The sequence below is a fragment of the Melospiza melodia genome, chromosome Z, assembly GCF_035770615.1.
Source record: "Melospiza melodia melodia isolate bMelMel2 chromosome Z, bMelMel2.pri, whole genome shotgun sequence".
NCBI lineage: Eukaryota > Metazoa > Chordata > Aves > Passeriformes > Passerellidae > Melospiza > Melospiza melodia.
The window spans coordinates 27734787-27755145 of record NC_086226.1 but is presented as its reverse complement, the minus strand read 5'-3'; the positions used below and the strand labels follow the sequence as shown (position 1 = coordinate 27755145).

General features: G+C 39.9%; 1 protein-coding gene and 1 long non-coding RNA gene across 2 annotated transcripts in view; one reads left to right on the top strand and one right to left on the bottom strand.

Annotated features, from left to right (window-relative positions):
- Window positions 1-824: 824 nt before the first annotated feature.
- Window positions 825-4402, bottom strand: LOC134432030 (uncharacterized). The gene is made up of 3 exons (XR_010031194.1): window positions 4152-4402; window positions 2212-2855; window positions 825-1644 (listed from the first exon to the last, which is right to left on the bottom strand). It is a non-coding gene; the product is annotated as an uncharacterized LOC134432030 (long non-coding RNA).
- The window catches only part of MCC (MCC regulator of WNT signaling pathway), a 184528-nt gene continuing 166974 nt past the window's right edge, over window positions 2806-20359 (top strand). Inside the window, exons 1-3 of the mRNA XM_063180405.1 lie at window positions 2806-2880; window positions 4172-4316; window positions 18535-18782. Of these exons, the coding sequence (XP_063036475.1) occupies window positions 4180-4316; window positions 18535-18782 (385 nt within the window). The 5' untranslated portion in view covers window positions 2806-2880; window positions 4172-4179. The remainder of the gene's footprint in view (window positions 2881-4171; window positions 4317-18534; window positions 18783-20359) is intronic.

The window sequence follows — 20359 nt, the reverse complement described above, 5'->3', positions numbered from 1 at the left end:
TTTTGGGTGACAGTGTCACTTAGATAACACTGACATGTCTATTAACCAAGAACCTCATGGAGCTTTTTAGCAAGTGTGTGGAAAGGGCTGGATGTAGTATTTAGGAAATTGAAAGGGATGGTATTCTGGGCAGTTGGATTCTGGATGCTGAGAAAGTTCTCAGCATTGCACACTCTGCCTGCCTTGCTCTAAGGAATATTACGAAATTAAAACTTCCTGCTTGCAAATTAGGTTGCTGTTTGTTTTGTTGGTAAGTTTTGAAAGAGGTTAATTGAAAAATGCTGTGGCTGAATATTATCTAGAAGGAAGTCTTTCTCTTTTTTTGGTCAGTTGATTTTGGTCATTTGGCAGCTTTTTATGCAGTGACATAAGTTGTTTTCTACTGCAAAACCATTTATAGTTAAATTTGGAGAGGTTTACAGTGATGTTCTTTTTCAATTGTTCAGCATCTAATTTGAGGTAGACTTGACTTTCAGGGATCATATGAACCTAAGTGTTCTTTTGATTTGGTGAAAGCTCAGAAAAGTCCAGCATGTCTGGAAATTAGATGTCTCCTGCCCATCTTTCAGAGATGTCAGATTTTGGGTATATAAATGTTGGAGATTAAGTGCAGCTAGTAGTGCTACATCATTGTCATTAACGTTTGCATTGACTGTCTGATATATGCTTATTTGAATTTAGAAATCAGGGCATTATGGAAAATTTATATTGTACAATATAAATTATATTCAAAAACTAAATATTTATTTAACTTACATAAGAAGACAAACAAATATCCAACCAATTGAGAGTTAAAACCCACAGTCTTAAACAGAAAACATACAAACTTTTAAAATATTTATTTTGAGAAATATCAAGCCTATTTTGCTACTCACAGCAGTAAAGAACTCTCACTCCTTGCCCTCCTTCCTTGTTGTCTCTTCACAAATTCTAGGCACCACATACCCCTCACACGAGGAACACTTCAGGCAGAATTGTACTTTCTGCTGCACAGCATAGTTTGTGTTTTAAGTGTGGGAGGGTTTGCCATCTGAAATTGGCTGTAGGAATGAACTGCCACGTAATTCACAGCAGGCACAGGAATGTGACTAACTGCAGCTTAGGGTATTGCTTCCCACCTGATGTGATGCATCTCTTTAAAAAATTAGTTGGGCATCACAATATAAACCAGAAAGCACAGCTGGTTTTACAGTCTTGCATGCCATACCACAGCTAGGATATCAGCTGTTCCTATCAGGAAGGAGGAACTGATATGGCTGATTTGTTATCAGGAAAAGTCAGAAATCACTGCACCAAGTTTTATTGGGACTGGTTCAAATGCAAAAGAAGTTAACTACAGCTGATCCCCATAAGGAGAAGATGGGAGGAAAAATTTAATTCAACCAACTCAAAAATTGTTCACAATGAGCAGGGAGAAGAAAAAAAAAGGGTGAATTTCTGATCCACAAAGAAAGCTATTGTGTGAAGCAAGATAAACTGTTGTCTAGATTAGACGAGAAGTGGGAGATTAGTTTAAAAATGGTGAAAATTGGCAAACTAGGAGGCTAGGCAGATAACATCAGGATGGAGTTCTCATTGCTGTATTTTGGGTCCAGTCTTGCTCCATTGATACTGGTGGCCTCGTCAGGAAACAGTTACAGGACTCTGCAAAGAATCACATAATTAAAGAATATTGCAAGAAGAAAGGGATGCATACAAATACATTGAGTCCAACTCCCTGTGGTTAAGAATTTTCTTCTTAGTAAGAAGCAGTGTGTGCTATACTCGCAGAATGTGTGCAAGGATTCTTGTGTGTGGTATTGAACAGCTTGTCTGTGGGATCTAGCTGAAGAAAATGGTTTTGTGACTTCACATCCCAGTCCTCAGTGTAAACAAACAGTTGCGGTAATCAGCTGGTACCACACATGAACATCCTGCCTAGGACTGAAAAAGCATATGCTAACACTAAGAGTCAGAACATTGTAGGTCAGGAGATGGAACATCTGAAAGAATAGCTGCAATATACACTAGTTTAAATGCCTTGAAAGAGCATGGAAGTGTGTCCCAGTTTAGGGCAAATTTGGGAGGAAACCTCCAAAAGTGGCCCCCCTAGAAAGACAACCCACACGGCCCCTCCCCCCAACTGGTTCGGGAAGGATTCCCTGGAGAGAAGTGGAAAGAACCTGTTTATTTAACAGGCAAAGCACCCCCCAGCACACAAAATGACAATACCGGATGACAAAACTGATTCGCTGCTCTGAAGAGATGACAAATTCAGAAAGTCTCCCTGGTGGTGGTCGCTCTGTTATCGGTCCCTCCGGCGCTGGGAAAAGCTGCAGAGTAGCCCCGGCAGGCTGCATTGTACGATGTTTCCTCGGTGTTTCCCAGGGTCCCAGTCTGGAGCAGGGTCGAACGGTTCCAAAAGGGAAAGAAAAACAGTCCAGGGAAAACTCGGACTGCCTCAGCAGCTAAACTAACTAACTAACTAACTAACTAACTAACTAACTAACTAACTAACTAACTAACTAACTAACTAACTAACTAACTAACTAACTAACTAACTAACTAACTAACTAACTAACTAACTAACTAGCAAAAGGAGTACGGTGTTCTGCCCCGTCCATGCCCAGACAACAACAGTGGAGTTCTGTGTTCCAGCAGACTGTGAAGGAGTGAGTGAGGCTGATAACAAAACTCTGTGTTTCTTCTCTCACTTTGCTTTCAGAGTCAGTCTTGAAGGCACAGAATGTAATATCCAGCAGAAACAGAACAGACAGCTGGGGATACAAGCATCATAACATCACCCTAGGACAGCTCCATACTACAGTGCTCTGGTCATCCAGCAAGAACTAATGTGAGCAACGCAATTTGGAAATCTGCAGAGACCAAGACAATATGAGAGTGAGTGTATGCATGCTTACACTTGCAAGTAGTTTTAGTTAATAAAATGCCAGAGGAACTCTTTACCTTGTAATGACTTGCATAATCAAGATGCAATAAATACTAACAATTAGAACTGTTGCCATCAGTTAATGTATTTTAAAGGCACTTTACAACAAGTGTGATAACTTTGCTGGATATATATTCATTATTATTCATCCCTGTCAGCAACAAGGAAGATCAAGAGGTTTTGTGGCATGAAGGGGATATCTTCAAAGACTTAATTAATAGGAAAAGAATAATACCTGATGCTATGAGGGCAAAATATGTCCTTAATAACAAGGCCTTTTTTTTCAAACACAGAAATAGGTTAGGAAAATATTAGTTCACCCAAATTAATCATGTGACGTGATGGAGTAAGAAACATAATGCGATATGTAAACTGAAATGCTGTTCTAAACTGAAATGCTGTTCTAGACTGTTTCAGAATAGCCATTTCCAGTTAGAGATAAAGCAGCAGATTGATGCTGGTGCTGTATCACTTCTTTTCAAAGGAATGAGAATTAAAAGCGCTGAATAAAACTTAATTAGATATTGAGAAGACTGGCAAAGATACTAAAGGCACGATTTTGTTTTTTTCATCTGGCCACATGATGACTGCAAAAAAAACTACTTTTCTTTAAATGAAAAGGAGACCAACAGACAGGGAAGGGTATAGGCCACAAAATGTTCAGAACAGGAAAACGAATTGTTGACTTCAGTGGGAGGGAACTGGATGAGTCCAGAGGGGCTGTTGCTCTGCACCTCAGAATGCTTCTGCCTGACCAGTACCCCATCAAGCCTGGAGTGCAAACGCAGGGCTACAGAAAACGCTGAGTTTTGGCTTCCACAGACCGGCCAAAGCCGCAGCCAAAGCAGCACCCCCGGAGCAGGGAGCCCTGCCCAGCCCAAGGAGAACAAGCGACCCCCGCGGCGGGTTCGGGTCGCGCCGCACTCGACGGCCCCCGGCAGAGAGGGCGGCCGGCCACGGGCTGGCGACGCCGGTCGCTCGCTCCCGGTGGTCCCACCGTGATCCCGGCGCCGGACGATGCCGTGCGCCGGCGGGAGCTCTGAGCCTCCGCCGCCCTGTCCCCGCTCCGAGCCCCCGCGGGGTCCCGGCCCCGCCGAGGGTGCGGGGCCGGCAGGGCCCCCGCCCCGGCTTTGTGCTGCCGCTCGCACTTTGCAGGCGCGGCGGGACTGGGAATCCCGGGCGCCCGAGGCAGCCTCGCCTCCTCCTCCTCCTCCTTACCCACCTCCTCCTCCTCCTCCGCAGCGGGGCGCATGATGGCGGCAGCCGCTGTGGCGGAGGTGACCAGCACCGGCAGCAGCAGCACCGATACCTCCAGCACGGGCGAGGAGGAGAGGATGAGGCGCCTCTTCCAGACCTGCGACGGCGATGGGGATGGCTTCATCAGCAGGTAGCGACAGCGGGAGGCGGCTCTTTGCTGATACGGAGCCGTCCCGTCCTTCCCCTCGCCCCGCGTTCCCCGGCGCTCAACTTGTGGGCGAGTTGGAGCAGCGGTGGGAGCTCCGCGGCTCCCGCCTCGCTGCCGCCGGCACCGGAGCCAGGGCCTCCAGCGGGGCCTCGGCACGGAGAGCTTCCCGGAAAAGCGGACCCACACTGTCCGCAGCACTTCCACGTCCGCCTAGGCTGAAAGGTGGTGCCTCTGATCCTGTATTTTATCACCTCATGCCCTGGGCAGGTGGTTTTTGCAAGTAAACACACAAAAAGCTCGTGGTGGGTAATCTAGGAGAAAACTCATATTGTTCTCTCGGATCCTATGACTTTGTTTTGTCAGTACGGTTTAATCAATATTCTTGTTACACAGTTTGGTTTAAATTCCCCTGCTGTTCCTCAGAGACTTTGAGGAGTGTCACGCAGGCTGATGGGTTGTGGTGGGGAAGGGTGAGCTTGTACATTTGCAGTAGATGCTTGGAAATAAGCCATAGTGGAATGATTATGTCTGGAAGCAATGGCAGCGTGTTTTGGTCAGGAGTTGGTTTTGTGGCAATGGTATCTCTGAGTTCTCACGCCATAATTTAAAAAATACTGAACTTCAGAAGGCGGGATTTGCCAGAGGTTGTGGAAACTTGCATTTTCAAAATGAAACTTATGCTATTGCCTGCAATTAATACATGCCTCTAGAGAACTGGGACGGTGAGGGAATTTCTTAAGTCTGCCATTTAACCTGTAACCTAAGAATATGACCCCAAAGAAAGGCTAAGTAAACTTGAATCCCCACTGCCATCTTTTTGGAGCCAGAAAGTTGTTGAAAATCTGTAACAACTGGCAGTCACTTTAAAAATAAAGTTCAAGGGTCGTGATATTTCTTATCTAAACAACTCCCTGAACACTCTTTTCTCCCCCTCACTCTAATGATTATTTTGACAGTTGTGGTTTTGAAATATAAACTTTGAAAATGTGTACTTTCCAACCAGTTTGCTAAGACTGCTTCGCTTTCCATTTGTTTATGGTCTTCATGGAATTTATTCTGATGTCTGAAAACTTGAAATGTTCACGAAAATTGTGCACTGTCTCTTCAGAGCACGCTTGCTTTTCTGTTCTGTCATGTGAACTCAGTGTATTTATAATTTAAAGACCTTATTGGGGGAATGTTAAATGTTTTAGTGTTTCATGCAGACCATGTAGAGATGTTACAATGACACAAAGTACTAATTTCTGATCGACTAATCCACATTTGCTAAGTTTTGACCCAGACTTGTATTGTGTTCTTCAGAGTGTTGCTTGAACTACAGTGTTGAAAACTCCAGGATGTGTCTGAGTAGAGACACTGGATTTCATGATGAAATGGCTGCAAAGCCCAGGGCTGGGTGGTGGTTGAAAATCCTTGAGGAGATGGTGGGTTCATTGTTGAAGGTTGCTTCAGAAGGGAGTTGTGCATTCAAGGCAGAGCTGGTGTGGCCTTTATCAGAGAACATGGTGTTATAAATTACTGTCTTCCTTTATATCTCTGTATGTGTGACAAAGCAGTGAAGGAATGTTTAAGAAATTATCTTTGACGTGACTTTACTTCATTAGGTAGCCTGGGTGATGAGTTGTATAAATGGAATACCTTTCTTGCATTCTGTAGTTACTCAATTTTGCTTATGCTCTGTTTTATAGCAGTGACTTATGCAGGAGGAGACTTGTCCAGTTGCATTTTGGTGTCTTTATAGTATGTACCACCATAGTACTATAGACAACTCTGTCAGGTTCATGGACTCACAGTGTCCCTGTTGAAAGTATAGCAGATGGGGGTTTGTTGTTGTATAGAGCTCCAGTGTTTAGGTTATTGCATCCTTTTAAATGTAATAAATTAAAAGCAAAAAAGTTACGGCTGCTTTTACACTAAATTTCATCTTGCCATATTCTGCATGCCTTTTGTCAGGCTTCTGTGTTTGTTTCTTTCCAGGGTTTTTTTTTTTTTTTTTGTTTATTTGTTTCATATGAGCCAGTTGTTTGGCTTTCCTGCTCTTCTTGCCCTGCTTCTTTGGACTTCTCTTTGCTCATTCTTGTGGCCAACAAAATTTTTGCATTTCTTGCAGCCCCAGTGGCGACTGGAGGCTGACTTCTGCATGTCATGATATCTTTCACAACAGGCTAAACATGGCAATAAATGCCCAGGCATCTTTATAAAGAGCTGAAAACACAGAAGCTAGCACTTTAAAATCATCTCCTTCTTTGTGTTTTAGAACTAGACTTGACTATGATCTATAACCTATCACTAGGATAAGCTTCTTTTTAAACACTGGCTTATTTTGAATGTAATGGGGCTGAAATTTGCTGTTTTGCAAGTGCTACTGAGTATAAATTTTATATTTAAAAATTCGTATCCCTTCTATTTGCAGGCCAGAAGCTTGGTCAGTCATTTCTTTGCCTAGCACATGCTGCAATTTGTTTATAAGGTTTCTTTTTTCCCAGCTACTGAGCTGTTAAGGAAAAGAACATCTTTATACTTGCAGCAAAGGCAGGCATTTTGTGTGTGTGTGTGTTTATTTAGTTCATATTGCATGGAGGGGGAAAGAGATGTTTGCATTCCTAATGAAATAACATGGTGTCTCAGCTGTGGAAATGCTTTGTCATGCATCACACTCTAATAAACCTCTTTAAATAGTAGTAGGGAAGTACAAGCGCAGATGGAGAGGAGGAGCATGTCCTGGGATACTGATTAATTTTCGGGCTCTCACCTGAGATACTGATTAAATTCCAGGCTCTAAATAGGATGATATCAAAGCAATAAAGCATAATTAAGGATGTGCCATTGGTGGTTATAATCCAGTAGACACTGAGCTATGGGATATGAAATGCTAAACCAGTGTCTCTGAGCATTACATTGACATGTGCATATTGAAATTTTGCAGCATCCAGCTAGAGAAAAGTACTAAGGAAACAACAGAATTTCAACTTCTTGGCTCGTACTGAAATGGCTTTTGATTCTTTTGCGGTTAATGTTTGTTACTTAATTATTTTACATCTTGCAAATGTTTGGCATTCTTCTCATACTTCTGCAACACGAGGCAATTTCACAAAAACGAGCTAACCAACCACCCAACCAAAAAGTACCACCCTCCCGCTTTGCAACTCGGTTGCAAAGGAGTCCACAATTAAGGCTGGATTCTGAATGCTTGAGATCAGCTGGATGAGCGTTGCTGAGAGCAGAAGGCAGGCAGCCATAAACGCTGTTTACAGCATAACTTTAGTTTTGCAGCTGTAGCTGGATTGTGTTGTTATTAACAAAAAACTGTTAACTGAAAAAAACAGTAATTGCTTTCCTTTGTTTTATTCTGTTTGCTTTGAAAAGTTTCGGAATCTGATGTTACAGTTATAAACATTTTCAGTTTCAGAGGGTTGGTGAATTGTCCAGGACACGTGTGCTTTCTTTTCTTTTTTCTTTTTGATGCTGTTTGCATATTTAGCCTTGAATGCTAGGTTTTTATGGGTGACAGCCTAGATTAATGTCTTCTTCAGAAACTTAATTGCCTTGTAGCTTTATTATATGTGGATTGTATTGAAATTCTATTTAGCACACAATGAATTTCATCTTCACTGCAGAAGTCACTAAATGGGTTTTGGATTACTCTGTTGTAACACTGCAAAATGTAAAGGTAACTTTGAATCTGCAGGAAATACTTTTGCTTTAAAAAAAATGAAGGTATGAGCTGTGGAAATAATGGGTGAAGAAAAAATTAATTTTATTATTAAGGTACAAATATGCTAGCTTTCCAATTTTAACTTTTAAGCATGGATAAATAATTTTAGGATTGTGAAGAAAAAAGGTAAAGCTACTGTTTAGTTCATTAGAACTTGGTCATTATATTAGCAATAATGGAATTAAGTTTTGTTTGTAGTGTTTGTTTGAGAACTGTGTTGTCTCTGTACACAATTTTTTTTACACTGGTCAATATCTTACAGAAAGTCTTGAAAAAGTAGACTACCACTATACATAGTAAGATGTTAAAAACCCAATAAACCTACTAACTTTGTAATGAGCTTATACAGCCTGTTAAAAGGCCACGCAGAATGTGCCTTCTGTAGCCCTGCACGAAACATTTAAAAGGAACTGGTTGGATTTGATTTGTTACCTGAGTGGTTTCAGTGGTACATGGCTTTGGGAGCTCAAAACCTTTGCAAGTGCGGGCTGGTCCTTCCCTTTTTAATGGATTGTCACAGTAGTAGGACATTCACGGCTTTCTTGCTGAGTGTGTTTTGGCACCCCTCCCCCACCCCCATGCAGTGTTTCTGCATCTAGTGGCTGCTGGTGGTGCTGTTAGAGGAGAAAACACAGTATTTTCAAGAAGACAAAGTATTAATCTATTCATTGTCTTTTTAAGGGAGTAGATTTATTCTTCTATGATATCTGTAACTCTCCACAGCAGACGTTTCCACTTCATTTACCTTTTTTTCAAATGTTTGATTTTGCTAATGTGCTTCAACTTCTGTGCTTAACATTTAAAGAAGAACTATTGAAGCACTTAAGGACAGATAAAATGCAGCAAAATCAGTGTGGGTTGTCTGTGACCAGTCCAGTTACCACTGTTGGTAAAACACTATTTAATCCATAAGATGACCATTTATGAAGTCATGCGAACATGTTCACTCAGGATCTCTGAAAACTTACTTTGGGCATGAGTTAATATTCTGCATGTACTCTCTGCAGAGTATTCTGTGCTGGTTGAAAGCAGTATCAGGAACAAGGTGTTTTGTGAGTGCTCAAATGTCAGCAGGCTAGGCAGTGATAAAGCTATTTATCCTACAAGCGAGAGGTTTCTAAAATGTCAACTCTGACAGAACAGGTGGAAATTAGAAACTGCCTTTGAAGTCTTGTGAGAGAAATAATATTTATTCTGCTAGTTTTGCAGCTACTGGGATTTCAAATTTCAAAAGGAGTTTGATCCCAGTACTGTACAGTCCTAAGTCTGACCTCAATCAGCTGTCTAACAAGGAGACATCATTTTGAAGCAGTCTCCAAAATGTCAGCAAGACTGGGACAAAGCTTTGCTTAGTCCTTGCCTTCAGTCTGGCTCTTCATATAGCTGAGCTGTTCTTACCATGAAGCTAAAAAAGTTAAGGCCTCTATACAGGACTTTATACTCACTTGAGGTCTGGACTATTTGCTCTGTGTTTTCTTTAAACCAGCTTCGTTTTAGAAATTCCAGTGGGGGAAAATCCCATATCTCCAAAACTCCCAAGCCATCCCCCCCAAACCCTGGTAAAATATACTTTGTTCTTGCACTGCTGCTTTATTTGGTCTTGAAAACAGTTTCAGCTCCCAAATTCTGTTCTTAGGCTTAGTTTTAGTCTTCATCCATCTCCATTAGGAGGCTGTCACAGAGTTTGTGATCCATGTAACTGAAGGATTGCTTTTATATGGATACAGCTTTACTTACTGTATCCTGAGTAAAACGGTGACTGGAAGCACTGTGCTGTTTCTCACATGATTGTAGTCCGTTTTTTCTGTTTCTCCTGAGACTTGCCTTAGTCAGTGATTCCACAGCTTGTCTTCCACGGGTCCTCTTGGAGCATCATAGCCAAAAAAGGAATAAGTTATGGGGAAAGCCTGAAGGGTGGATGTGTATGAGAAGCCATAGAGACATACTTAGTTTAGGATGAAGAAAAAGGTATCCCCTTTGTTAAATATTGTGTCTAGAAAATACACCAAGAATCAGCATTCATTAAGGGATTATGTATTTCAAAGTCTGTATTTCTTACAGCTAGTACACAGTCAAAGGAATGTATTCAAACTTGAATGATCTGAACATATTGCATTTTTTAATTGGTTAGCACTCCAGTTCTTATGTAAACATCAAACACCTGAAGGGTGTTTTAGCTGGAGCTGTTAACGTTTCAAAGTTAGTGAAGTTACTTGGTGTGTTTTATATATTGCTTTTATCTTTCCCCATTGGCACTATCAGCCTGGTAAAAGGGACTAAAGTATTTATCTCAAGCTTGTATTACTGTATGTTCTTTCTTAGGACCTTGTTGTCCAGATAGATTGTACTGTGGAAAAACTGACCAAACAGTAATTCACTTGAAAATACAAATGTCAAATTTTTTGATCCCTTTGAAAGGTACCATCCAGCTGGCTTCTAAGCAGTGAAGTTTTTTGTTATATTTATTAATTTTGTTATTGATTTTTTAATTGATATTGTTACAAATACCATGTTAATTGGGTTGTTACTGTAAGAGAAGTTAATCGCTCTTTAAAGTCAGTAATTTCCATTTTCTGACAAAAAAAAGAGTAATTGTTAAACTGGGATTTTTTTTTGCTTTGTGTTTTTTTGGGTTTCTTGGTGGCAATTCTGAAAGATCAACTTCACAAATATACTCTGTTTCTTTTTTCCCAAGGATGACAGGGAGCTTGGGGCCTCATAAGATGCTTTGGTGCTTGGTCTTTCTAGCAACTCCATGGCCCTGGGTTTATAACGCAGGAGCTATTGGTGGCTGCTCTAGCAGTGTGACTGGGACGGTAGATACTTGGTTTTGTTTAGCTCATGTGTGATTGCATCTTCTGTGTACAGCAGACAAGGCAATTGGCACTCTCCTTAATCATTGTTGGTTAGCTCATGATCCTAGCGAGCAACTTTATGTTTTCAGAATTAATTTGCCAAAACCTATTGTTTGAAATTCCTGGATGGGTTGACTGAGTTGGGAGGCACTTGAATGAGAGAAGAGTTCTTCCTGTTAACTCCTTGTATTTATTTATTGCTTGACGGCGCCACATGCAAGTACTTTGCTGGTAGTTGTGGAGGGATTCCAAGATTATTTTAAAAGTCTCTTTGTCTCTGTTTGCTGGGGTAGGCTAGAGATTACCTTACATTGATTAAAGCAGCAGGTCATACATGTTTTGATTGGGAATAAGGAACCTCACAAAATACTTGGGCACCTGGCCTTACTTGCAAATATATACCCCTAATCTGTGCACCTGCACTCTTTACACAATGAATTGTGAATAGCTAGCGGAGGGTTTCATGATTTTTTTAAGTCAGCGTGTTCTGCCAGATGATGATCTGCTGTGCATGGTCCTGAAGTTTCTCACTGTTTGCACTAGAATTTGTTCAAAGAATTGCCTTAGCTGTATGCTAGTTCAGTAAGAAGTATTTATTTGCAGCATGGCCAGTTTATGGTTGTAACTTTATCTGGCTGTGTGACTTTTAATGTTGGCACAGGACGGTGGAGGCGGGTAAGAAACAAGATTGAGGGTTAGTTGTGGTCCCTCTCGTGATGTCCTCTTGATTTTTAAACATGCATCACTCAAATGATCTGAGCTAAGAAATCTCATTAAAAGTTAATTAATTTTTAGAAGTGTAAAAGGACAAGAGAGATTTTATTGAGATTCAGGTATCTCAGGTGGTAGATGAAAGGCATTAACAAGGCTTGTGTTGTGCCTAATTGAGTGTTGCCCGAAGGATGGGCTTCAAAAGGCATCTGAAGGAAAAGTTATGCTGTGGATACATAGTTTTTCAAATCCACTGTGTTTTCACTGTGAATGTTCACGTGCATCTTTTAGAATAAATAGTACATGTATGGAATTCATCCTAGTGCAGTGATTTTTGCATTAATTGACCTATGTTAATTAATGTCACCATAATGCTAAATTATAATCAACACAGTCAATGTCTCATTTCTTCTAAAAGTTTTTCTGAAGCAATACTTTTTATATTTGATAGAAAAGAACAATATTTATGTAGCATTAGTGGTTATTTGATTAAATCCTGTATGTAATTTTTGAGAGTAAGCCAGGTAGCAGAGACCAGACCATCTCTGAATGAAAACTGTGTTCCTGATAGTTCCTAACCATGTGGAAGAGTCTGTAGGTTGAATTGTGTATTAGCAGTATATTTGAAACCAAAGAAAAGAAGCATAACAGAAAGCGTAGAATGGCAGAGATTCTATTGACAAACTCTGCTTCTCCTTTAACAGGTGGACCTTTGTTTGCCTGCAACAGTTCAGTCTCTAGAGATGAGACCCTCAGCCAAAGAGGGGACGCCCTGCCCTCTCAGGTTGAGAGATGCAGTTTGTGCTATCAGTACAGAGTAGGTGATCAGAGCACAAAGTTTAAGCTATTTCGAGTAAGTAGAATATGTATTCGTTATGTTATCTGTAACATAATGTTTCTGTTCTGAGAGGTACCTCCAAAAGAGGTACCTACCAGCCAGAGAGGCTGGCTGTCTTGTCCATATCTAGTGTGAAATGGGGGGGAGACACACACAGACATGCTGAGGTGGGGAAGTGAGGAGGGAACCATCCCCTGCTTCCCCAGAGGAAGGGGTGGTGGCGTAGGCTGCATGCTTGCAATAGTATTGTGAGAAGCAGCCAAGGCAGGACAGAGCTGGGAGGCAGAAGCTCAGATGGTTGAATTATGAATAAATATATTAATAAATAAACCTCCACACAGGGTTTTGGGGCTGGCTGATTGTTAACCTTATATTTTTCCTGACGGTGCTCAGTGTTGTGGATCTGGATCAAGTCGCAAGTTAGTTGTGAACAGGCTCTGGAATATGCAGAAATTGAAACTAGCAGGGAATTTCAAGTGTAAAATTGTTCCACAATATAGAAACAGTTTTGAAAAAGTGACAGAAAAACCAGAGAAAGAGTACCCAAGAGAGGGAGTCAGTGAACTGCTGATGATGCAAGGCATATGAGATTTTTGTTTTGTTTTGATTTGCTTTCTACATTGAAAATAACACATGTAGTAAGATTGTTCCTGCAGATAGGACTGGTAACAAATACCTTGGACGGAGAGGGAAGAAAGAAGTTGAAGAGTGCTTGGATTTGTTTTACTTAGTTGTACTTGGAGATTTTGGTATAATAATCCTAAAGACAACCTCAGAATTATTTCCATTCTTTTTCCCTGAGCTCTTCTGAAAGACAGAACAGAAATTGGGAAAGATAAAATATGCTGCTTTTCTTTAAAAGTGTGCTGAGATGGTGGTCAGTGAACAGACAACTTGCTGAGTATGGATTTGTTAAGAAAAAGTTAGGTTGAACTAATCTAATGTAGAACTAGTATCCCCCATTTGTGGTGGGAGTGAAGCAAGAGATGCCCTTTGTCTTGTCTATTTTAAGGCATTTGATGTTGTTTTATGACGTTTGTAGGCAAAGCCAAGGAACTAGACTGAGGCTTCAGTTTGTTTGGGTTTTTTTTTCTGAGCTATACTTGGAGCTCATTAGACACCTGTGCTTTGGTTGACAAATAAAATACTATATCAAATTGAAATCAGAAAGGTGGCCTGGATCAAATCAGCATTATTAAAGATTAGTGATAAGGATGACATGATAATGGGTAAATTTCCTTAAATTTGAGATGACATCAAGCTAAGGAAAATTGGAGACTTGCTGTGGGGTAAGAGTCACAATTGCTGCTGACAGATGAAGCTATTGCTTGAAAACAAATCAAGTGACATAAAGTAGGAATAAGCAGACATTAACACATTTGGTGGTGCACATACAGGACGTGTGCTAGATGTAAAACTTCATGAGATTTATGATGGTTCTCAAGTTTAACTTGAACTAACAGAATTGTTCTGTTGCAGAACAGGACTTCTGCTTTTACCTTCTAGTCTCTTTTCAGTGTATGCTTTAAGCTGGTGTCTAGTTCTGTGTGCTGTCATCCATTCAGTTGGTGAATCATTTAGAGAAAGACAAGAGCAGCTTATGATGATTTGAGATACAAAAAATGAGGTTCTTTACTCAAAAGAAGGTGGAACATCTGATTACGGGCTTTAAATATGTAAAGACTCTTTTTCTTACTCACTGTAATGGCAGAAAACAGTGTGTTAACTTCCTTTTTGAAGGAACAATCCGAATTCTATCTGAGAAAATTGAAATAAGGAAACTTGCAGAAGAGAGCAGCGAAGTGCTAGGACACAGCACATGTGGATGTTGTGGCATTCTTAAAAAGCAGCTTAGACACCTATCCATGAATGATAATCCTTTTTTTTGAGTCTGGTATGTTTTCTGCACTGGTAGGTCTTACTTGCTTGTTTTCCTCTGTTTAGTAGTTTGTCTGCTGAGTTACACAATTTGTCTCTTGTGCTTATAATCAGGCAAATGTGCAAGGTCCCATATAGTGCCATATAGACTTCTGTTATACAGAACTCAGTGGTTACAGAGTAAATATCCCCTTGTGGGACTACTGTCTGATCTAGTGACCTTTTCCCCCCCATTTCTTTCAACTTTATGTTTACACTTTGCTTTAATTCCTTCATAAATGAGCACAAATATAGAAAAAAGTCCTATAAAACTATCAAATGTCAGTCAATGCTCTTATGTCTTCCTAACTTTTCATGTAGCATGAAAAAATCCATCTGCATGAATTCCCTTCCTGATCACAATGAGATGTTAAAACTGAAGCTTCAGTGTGAGTTTTCAGATCCCAGTATCAGCAGTATTGCTGCTCAGCATTTTAACAAGCATGTCCAGCTGATGTGCCTGTTCTCCATCCCATCCTGCCTCACATTATTCATGCCTTGCCAAACACATCAGCTTCACTGAAATGGCTCATTTACAACTATTGGCCTGGTGCTGACAATGCTTTTGATACACAGAAAATAGGGAGCATTGGGACAGCCATAAGGAAATGGAGTTTTGCATTAAAAGTGAATGACATGGGTGTTACTGTGTATCTTATACTTTCATTTTAAAAAGGGTTGATTAATACTACTACATAGTCCAACACTAGGAGGTAAACCCAAAGAAAATACTCCTGAAACAAAATACATTTTATTTAGGAATGCAGGCAGTATTCCAAATATACACATAAAAATTGTTTACACATCAATTTATCCGTTGTTTCATGTATGAATAGCAGTGATGGTCATGATGCAGTTTATTAAGCTGACATGGGAACTTCTGGCCTTTTTTCTTAATAATAACTTTCAGGTAGATTTATTGTTGCAGGAAACTTGTGTTTCTTCATTCTTTGCCCTTTTGTAAGGACATCCAGGTTGCAGTAGGTGGAAAATTCCAGCAATTCTAAAGCTGTCCTCATTATTCCTTCATAAGCTGTAACTTCAGTCTTGCCCTACCACTTCCTTTAAAAGATAATTAATATGGAAATTATCTTTTAAGATAATATGGAAATGCTGACTTAGTCTTATCAGGATGATCCGTGCCTGATAAAGTAATAGCTTCTGTATTGTTAAACCATCAAAATTGGTGATAATAGAGGAAATTGGAGAGCAAAAAAATAACCTCTTAAGGTATTTCTGTGTGAAAAGATCTGTGGAGATGTAATTGTTTAGATAATGACAAAGGTAATGAAATCTTTTCCAAGGCTAAATTCATGAGACAACAGAAATTTCTTTTTTGTGGTTATTGCTGGTTCTGGAAATTATTTCTTCAAGAAAACATATTAAGTAAGAGCTGCTGGGGTGTTTGTCCTCTTTCTTAGTCTACCTACTATGTATTTCCATCTGCTAGGTAACTTCTTGAACAGTTTTCTTCCATTCTGTAAAGTCAAGATATGTATCAGGCCTTGGGTGGACCATAAAACTACATAAATTCTCCATCCAGCTCCCAGTGTAGGTGAGGACGTTGTTTTTATTCATGTTTTTCAGACAGCAGTGAACATTGTCTTTTAATCTGATAACCTTCCAAAGTGCTCTCTGTAGTTGGGTGCTAACCTTGAGAGGTTTTTTTTGCCAGAGGTTATAGTGTCATAGAGGGCTTCTGTGATACACACTCACTGTGGTTTCTGCTTTCTTGGCATTTCAGATGACTTTGGATTTATTGTGCATTACTTCTGTTCATCCAGATTAAGAAATAAGCATTTTGATGCAGCCTGCCTTGTGATGCTTGGAGCCTCTTACCTTTTAATTTCTTTACCCATCTAGAACTCTGTTAGAATTTTATTACAAACAACAGGTGTCATTCTGTGAGCTTTTCTGACTGCAGACGAGCAGTTCTGGGATTGCTGCCAGGATTATTTGCCTGCAGTTGCTCATAGAAAAGTCAAAGCTGCAGAGCTGACGTGATTCTGTGGTTTAAGTAGTGAGGGGCTTGACTTGCTGTGAGAGTCAGAGCAAATGGAGCAGTGGATCCAAAATGCTCTGGAGAGTGGTGGCTGCACCAGGGACCTAAACTAAACAGCCTCCTACCAAGAACAGAAGTGATCTGGAGTAATTTTAGTACATCTTTTAGATCAGCAACTTCTTATTGCCTCTGAGTGCTCTGGTGGTCAGTCCTTTTTAGGTTAGTCATTTCAAAATGAATGCTTCAAATAGATTGCTGTTTGTCTACAGTATTGGTCTAGAAGTGACTCATGACACCACTGCATGGAACAGGTTTTCCGACACTGTTTATGTACTCTATTTGCCTCTAGGGAGCTTGGCTGCATTTATAATTTTGACTTCCCTCTTCAAAGGTGTGTTCTGCACCTAGCCTGCAAGTTGTGTTAGCGAGGATTAAATGTTTCCTGGCAAAATTATGATACCTTTTTACTAGCTGATGTTTTAAATTGTTTTAAGAAAATATGTATTTTCTCCTTGGTGTTATGTAGTGGAACAATCTTTGGGAGATTTCATTTATAAATCAGTTTGCATTTGTGTAACACCTTTAGATTGTAGGGAACCAGAACTGGGTTTGGACATGTCCCTGTGGGCTGTAGTGAAATAGAAGTTTTACAATTGTCATGAGCAGGGCCATGTAAGGTGTGCTACTAGTGCCTCAGCCTCCTCCTGCCCCCCAGTATAGCAGATTAATTCTTCTGGAGCCAGGGCAACTGACCTGTGTTCTGGAATCCTATGGCAATCACCCTGCACTGCTTCTCCTGGTACTCATTTCAAAATTAGCACACTTCTGCAGAGTCCCTCAATCTGAGGCTATGTCTGATCTGTTCTAAGAAAATAGACATAGCTGAATTGTATTTGTCACTCCCCAGGTAAAAATTTGAATGTGCTCTCATCCTTATTTTTCTTTGCAACATCCTTGAGATTGTATTTGTGTTGTTTTAACTTTTAAAAACAAGGAACTGAACCATGGAGATTATTTATTAATTGTTCAGATTCAAATCTAAGAGCAAAACTGAGCAAAAACTGAACTGCAAGTAATAATAGCTTATGTTTGGCCTGTGTGATTAATTCTTCTGTAATAAAGTTATTTCTTGTCATAAGCAGAGATTTTGTTGCTTTCTGATATTTTTGTTGGGGTTTTGTTTGTTTTTAAACTTCATGGTCATGTTGTTATCATTATCATCATCATCATTATTATTGTCATTATTATCATCATTCTCATCATCATTACTATTACTTTTGTTACTATGATCATTATTATCCAATTTTATGACAAGAATTTTGTTTCTCCAGCTCTGGAATTTCTGCATAGAAGAGACTTACAGAGCTCCACCTAATGTACAGTTTCTTTCTCTAGATAGAGTGGGCCTTGATTCTGATAATAAATTACTTCATTGAAGCTCTTCATGGGAGAACTTTGAGTATTTCAGTGTATCATGTTTTCACAGAAACCTTCTGAATACTTCTGAAAAAACCCTGATACTAGTAATGAAATAATAATACTATTAAATCTACTAATAATTCACATAATAGTAATATTACGCATTTCCTTTGCCTCCCTTCTACTTAAAGATTTTGTTCAACACACAAATAAGCTATATGCTTTTATGCTGTTTAAAAAAAGCCATAACATAGAAACACATTCATGCTATTTGTAGTATAAATTGGTATGGTAGTGCTGTGCAATCCAGTTCAAAAAGTGTTTAAGAAAAGGATGGCAGGAACGAAGCAGTGAAATGTGAGAGTAGCAAAGTAGAAATTTAAAAAAAAAAGAGTTTCTAATCAGAGAGAATTGCACACCCAGAAGATTTGGTAGCGTAGAGCAGCAGTTGCTTCAGATCTGGTTGAATTGGTTTGCCTACATTTTATTTAGAATGTGTTTATTTGTCATTTGATAAATATGCATCATTCACATGCTGGAGAAATTGTTTCAAGATTTTGTTTCCTTCAGTAGTTGGCTTATTGGTTTTAAATGCCTGTGCATTAATGTGTATCCAGATTAGACAGGGCTAGTATTCCTTTTCTTTGAAACTAAGTTTTTGTTTTGTTTTTTTTTTTTGTTTTCTCTATTCCCACTTTTCCAATCTTCCCCCATCCCCATTTTCCCTCTAAAAATATCTTTAGGAATGACTTGCTGATGGTGTGCCGCCAGCTGAATATGGAGGCGTCTGTTGCAGAGATCATGCACCAGCTGGGAGCAGATGAAAATGGAAAAATTTCCTTCCAGGATTTTAGTCAGTGCCGCATGGAACTGGTACAGGAAATCAAGAAGGAGGAAGTGGATCTTTCTTTGAAATTGGATGATTCTTGTAAAAAGAAAAAGTTAAGGGATAGAGTAGCTTCCTGGCCAACTAGCAGCAATAACAGTTTAGGTAGGTATGACTTTTAAATGTCCTGTGGGTGTAATTTAACAAAAGGTAAACTGTGGGATGTTTGTTACTGATTTCACTGGCATTAGGGTTGCCCCTACAGGGCTTTGGGAATCTGCCTTTGTGTAATTTCATCATATACTAGAGTGCTGTTGTAATGGATGCAGACTTGTCATCAGAATGTAAACCAGAATGTGTGCAAAGCATTCTCTTCTAAAAATGTGAATTGCACAAGAGAACAGACTCCCTTGGAAGGGTAAGGGCTGGTAACTGAAGATCCACGGAGTTCTTTGTTCTCTGTAAAGCTCAGGCAGGTATGTAGGTAAAACTGAAAAATGAGGGAAGACTTAATATTGGTTCCAGTCATAATACAGGGTAGGAACTAATGTTTCTTGGATGCTTTAAAAATTGTTCCACTTAGTGAGATCTGAATGGTGGAAGAACCCTATGATTTAGAGAATACATCTCTAAACCATCTGGTTGAAAACCAACAAAATCAAAAACCAGAACCAACCAAACTAAAAGAAACCAACAACAAAAACAAACCACACCCCCCACCCAAAAACTCAAACCAACAAACAAAAAAAAAGAAAAAGTGCTATTCCATCCACAGGAAAACAGGATGTAGGAAGGGATTATCTGTGTCATTGAGCCCAGTCCTTGATAGCACTATGACCAGTCAGCATTAGGTCAGAAATGTTAATACCTGCAGAATGCTTCCTTTCACCATGTAAGAAATGGAAGAGACTAAAGGACACAGATTCTGGTCAAAGATGGCAAAGTGTGGTGTTTTGTGGAAAAAGCTGAGGATGCTGTCCATTCCCCAGTTCCTTACAACAGGTGCATGCTGGCTATAAGTGACTGCTGGCTGGTGACCATGGAACTGACCTGTGTCCATTCTTCACAAAAACAGCATCAACCTCTGATGGTGTTTAGTTGGAGCTATGTCTCCTCAACCTTTTCTTTGGGCTATATGAGCCTACATGTTTTAAAACACTTTTTAAACTGGAAATCTTCCATTAGTCTTCCCAATAGTTTTCCTTGAAGTGTCTTAAAATAATTTGACAATATTTTTTTATTGTCGGATGTACTTCATAGATCTGGAGAGTTATGCTATTCCAGCTCCTCATGTTATGTCAGGGTTATGTCAAGGTCATGTTATTGACTAGTTGCCTGGTAAAATGTTTAACGTCAGATTTATTTATTTATTTGAAAGTAGTTGATGGTACATGGATTTCTGTTTTAGCAGCGTGGATGCAAAGCATACTGAAAACAATACAGGCACAAGTCACACATAACAGAGGAGAGCAATTGCAGGGCACAAGTCAATCACAATACCAGTGAGGCTGAGCTTTGTAGGCAAGTACTCCACACTGGCTTGGCTAACTCAGGGAGACATTTACACTCTTACTGAACTCAGGGAGAAATACAGCACCAGTTGATTCTCTCAGCTGTTTATGGTTTATCTACACCCTCTTGGTGTTGAGATCAAGCCAGCTTTTTTGCAACAGCTGTGATCAGTCCCAGCCCACATCCTTCCCTGAGCTTCATGGGCACATCACCCTGGCCCATCTCTAATC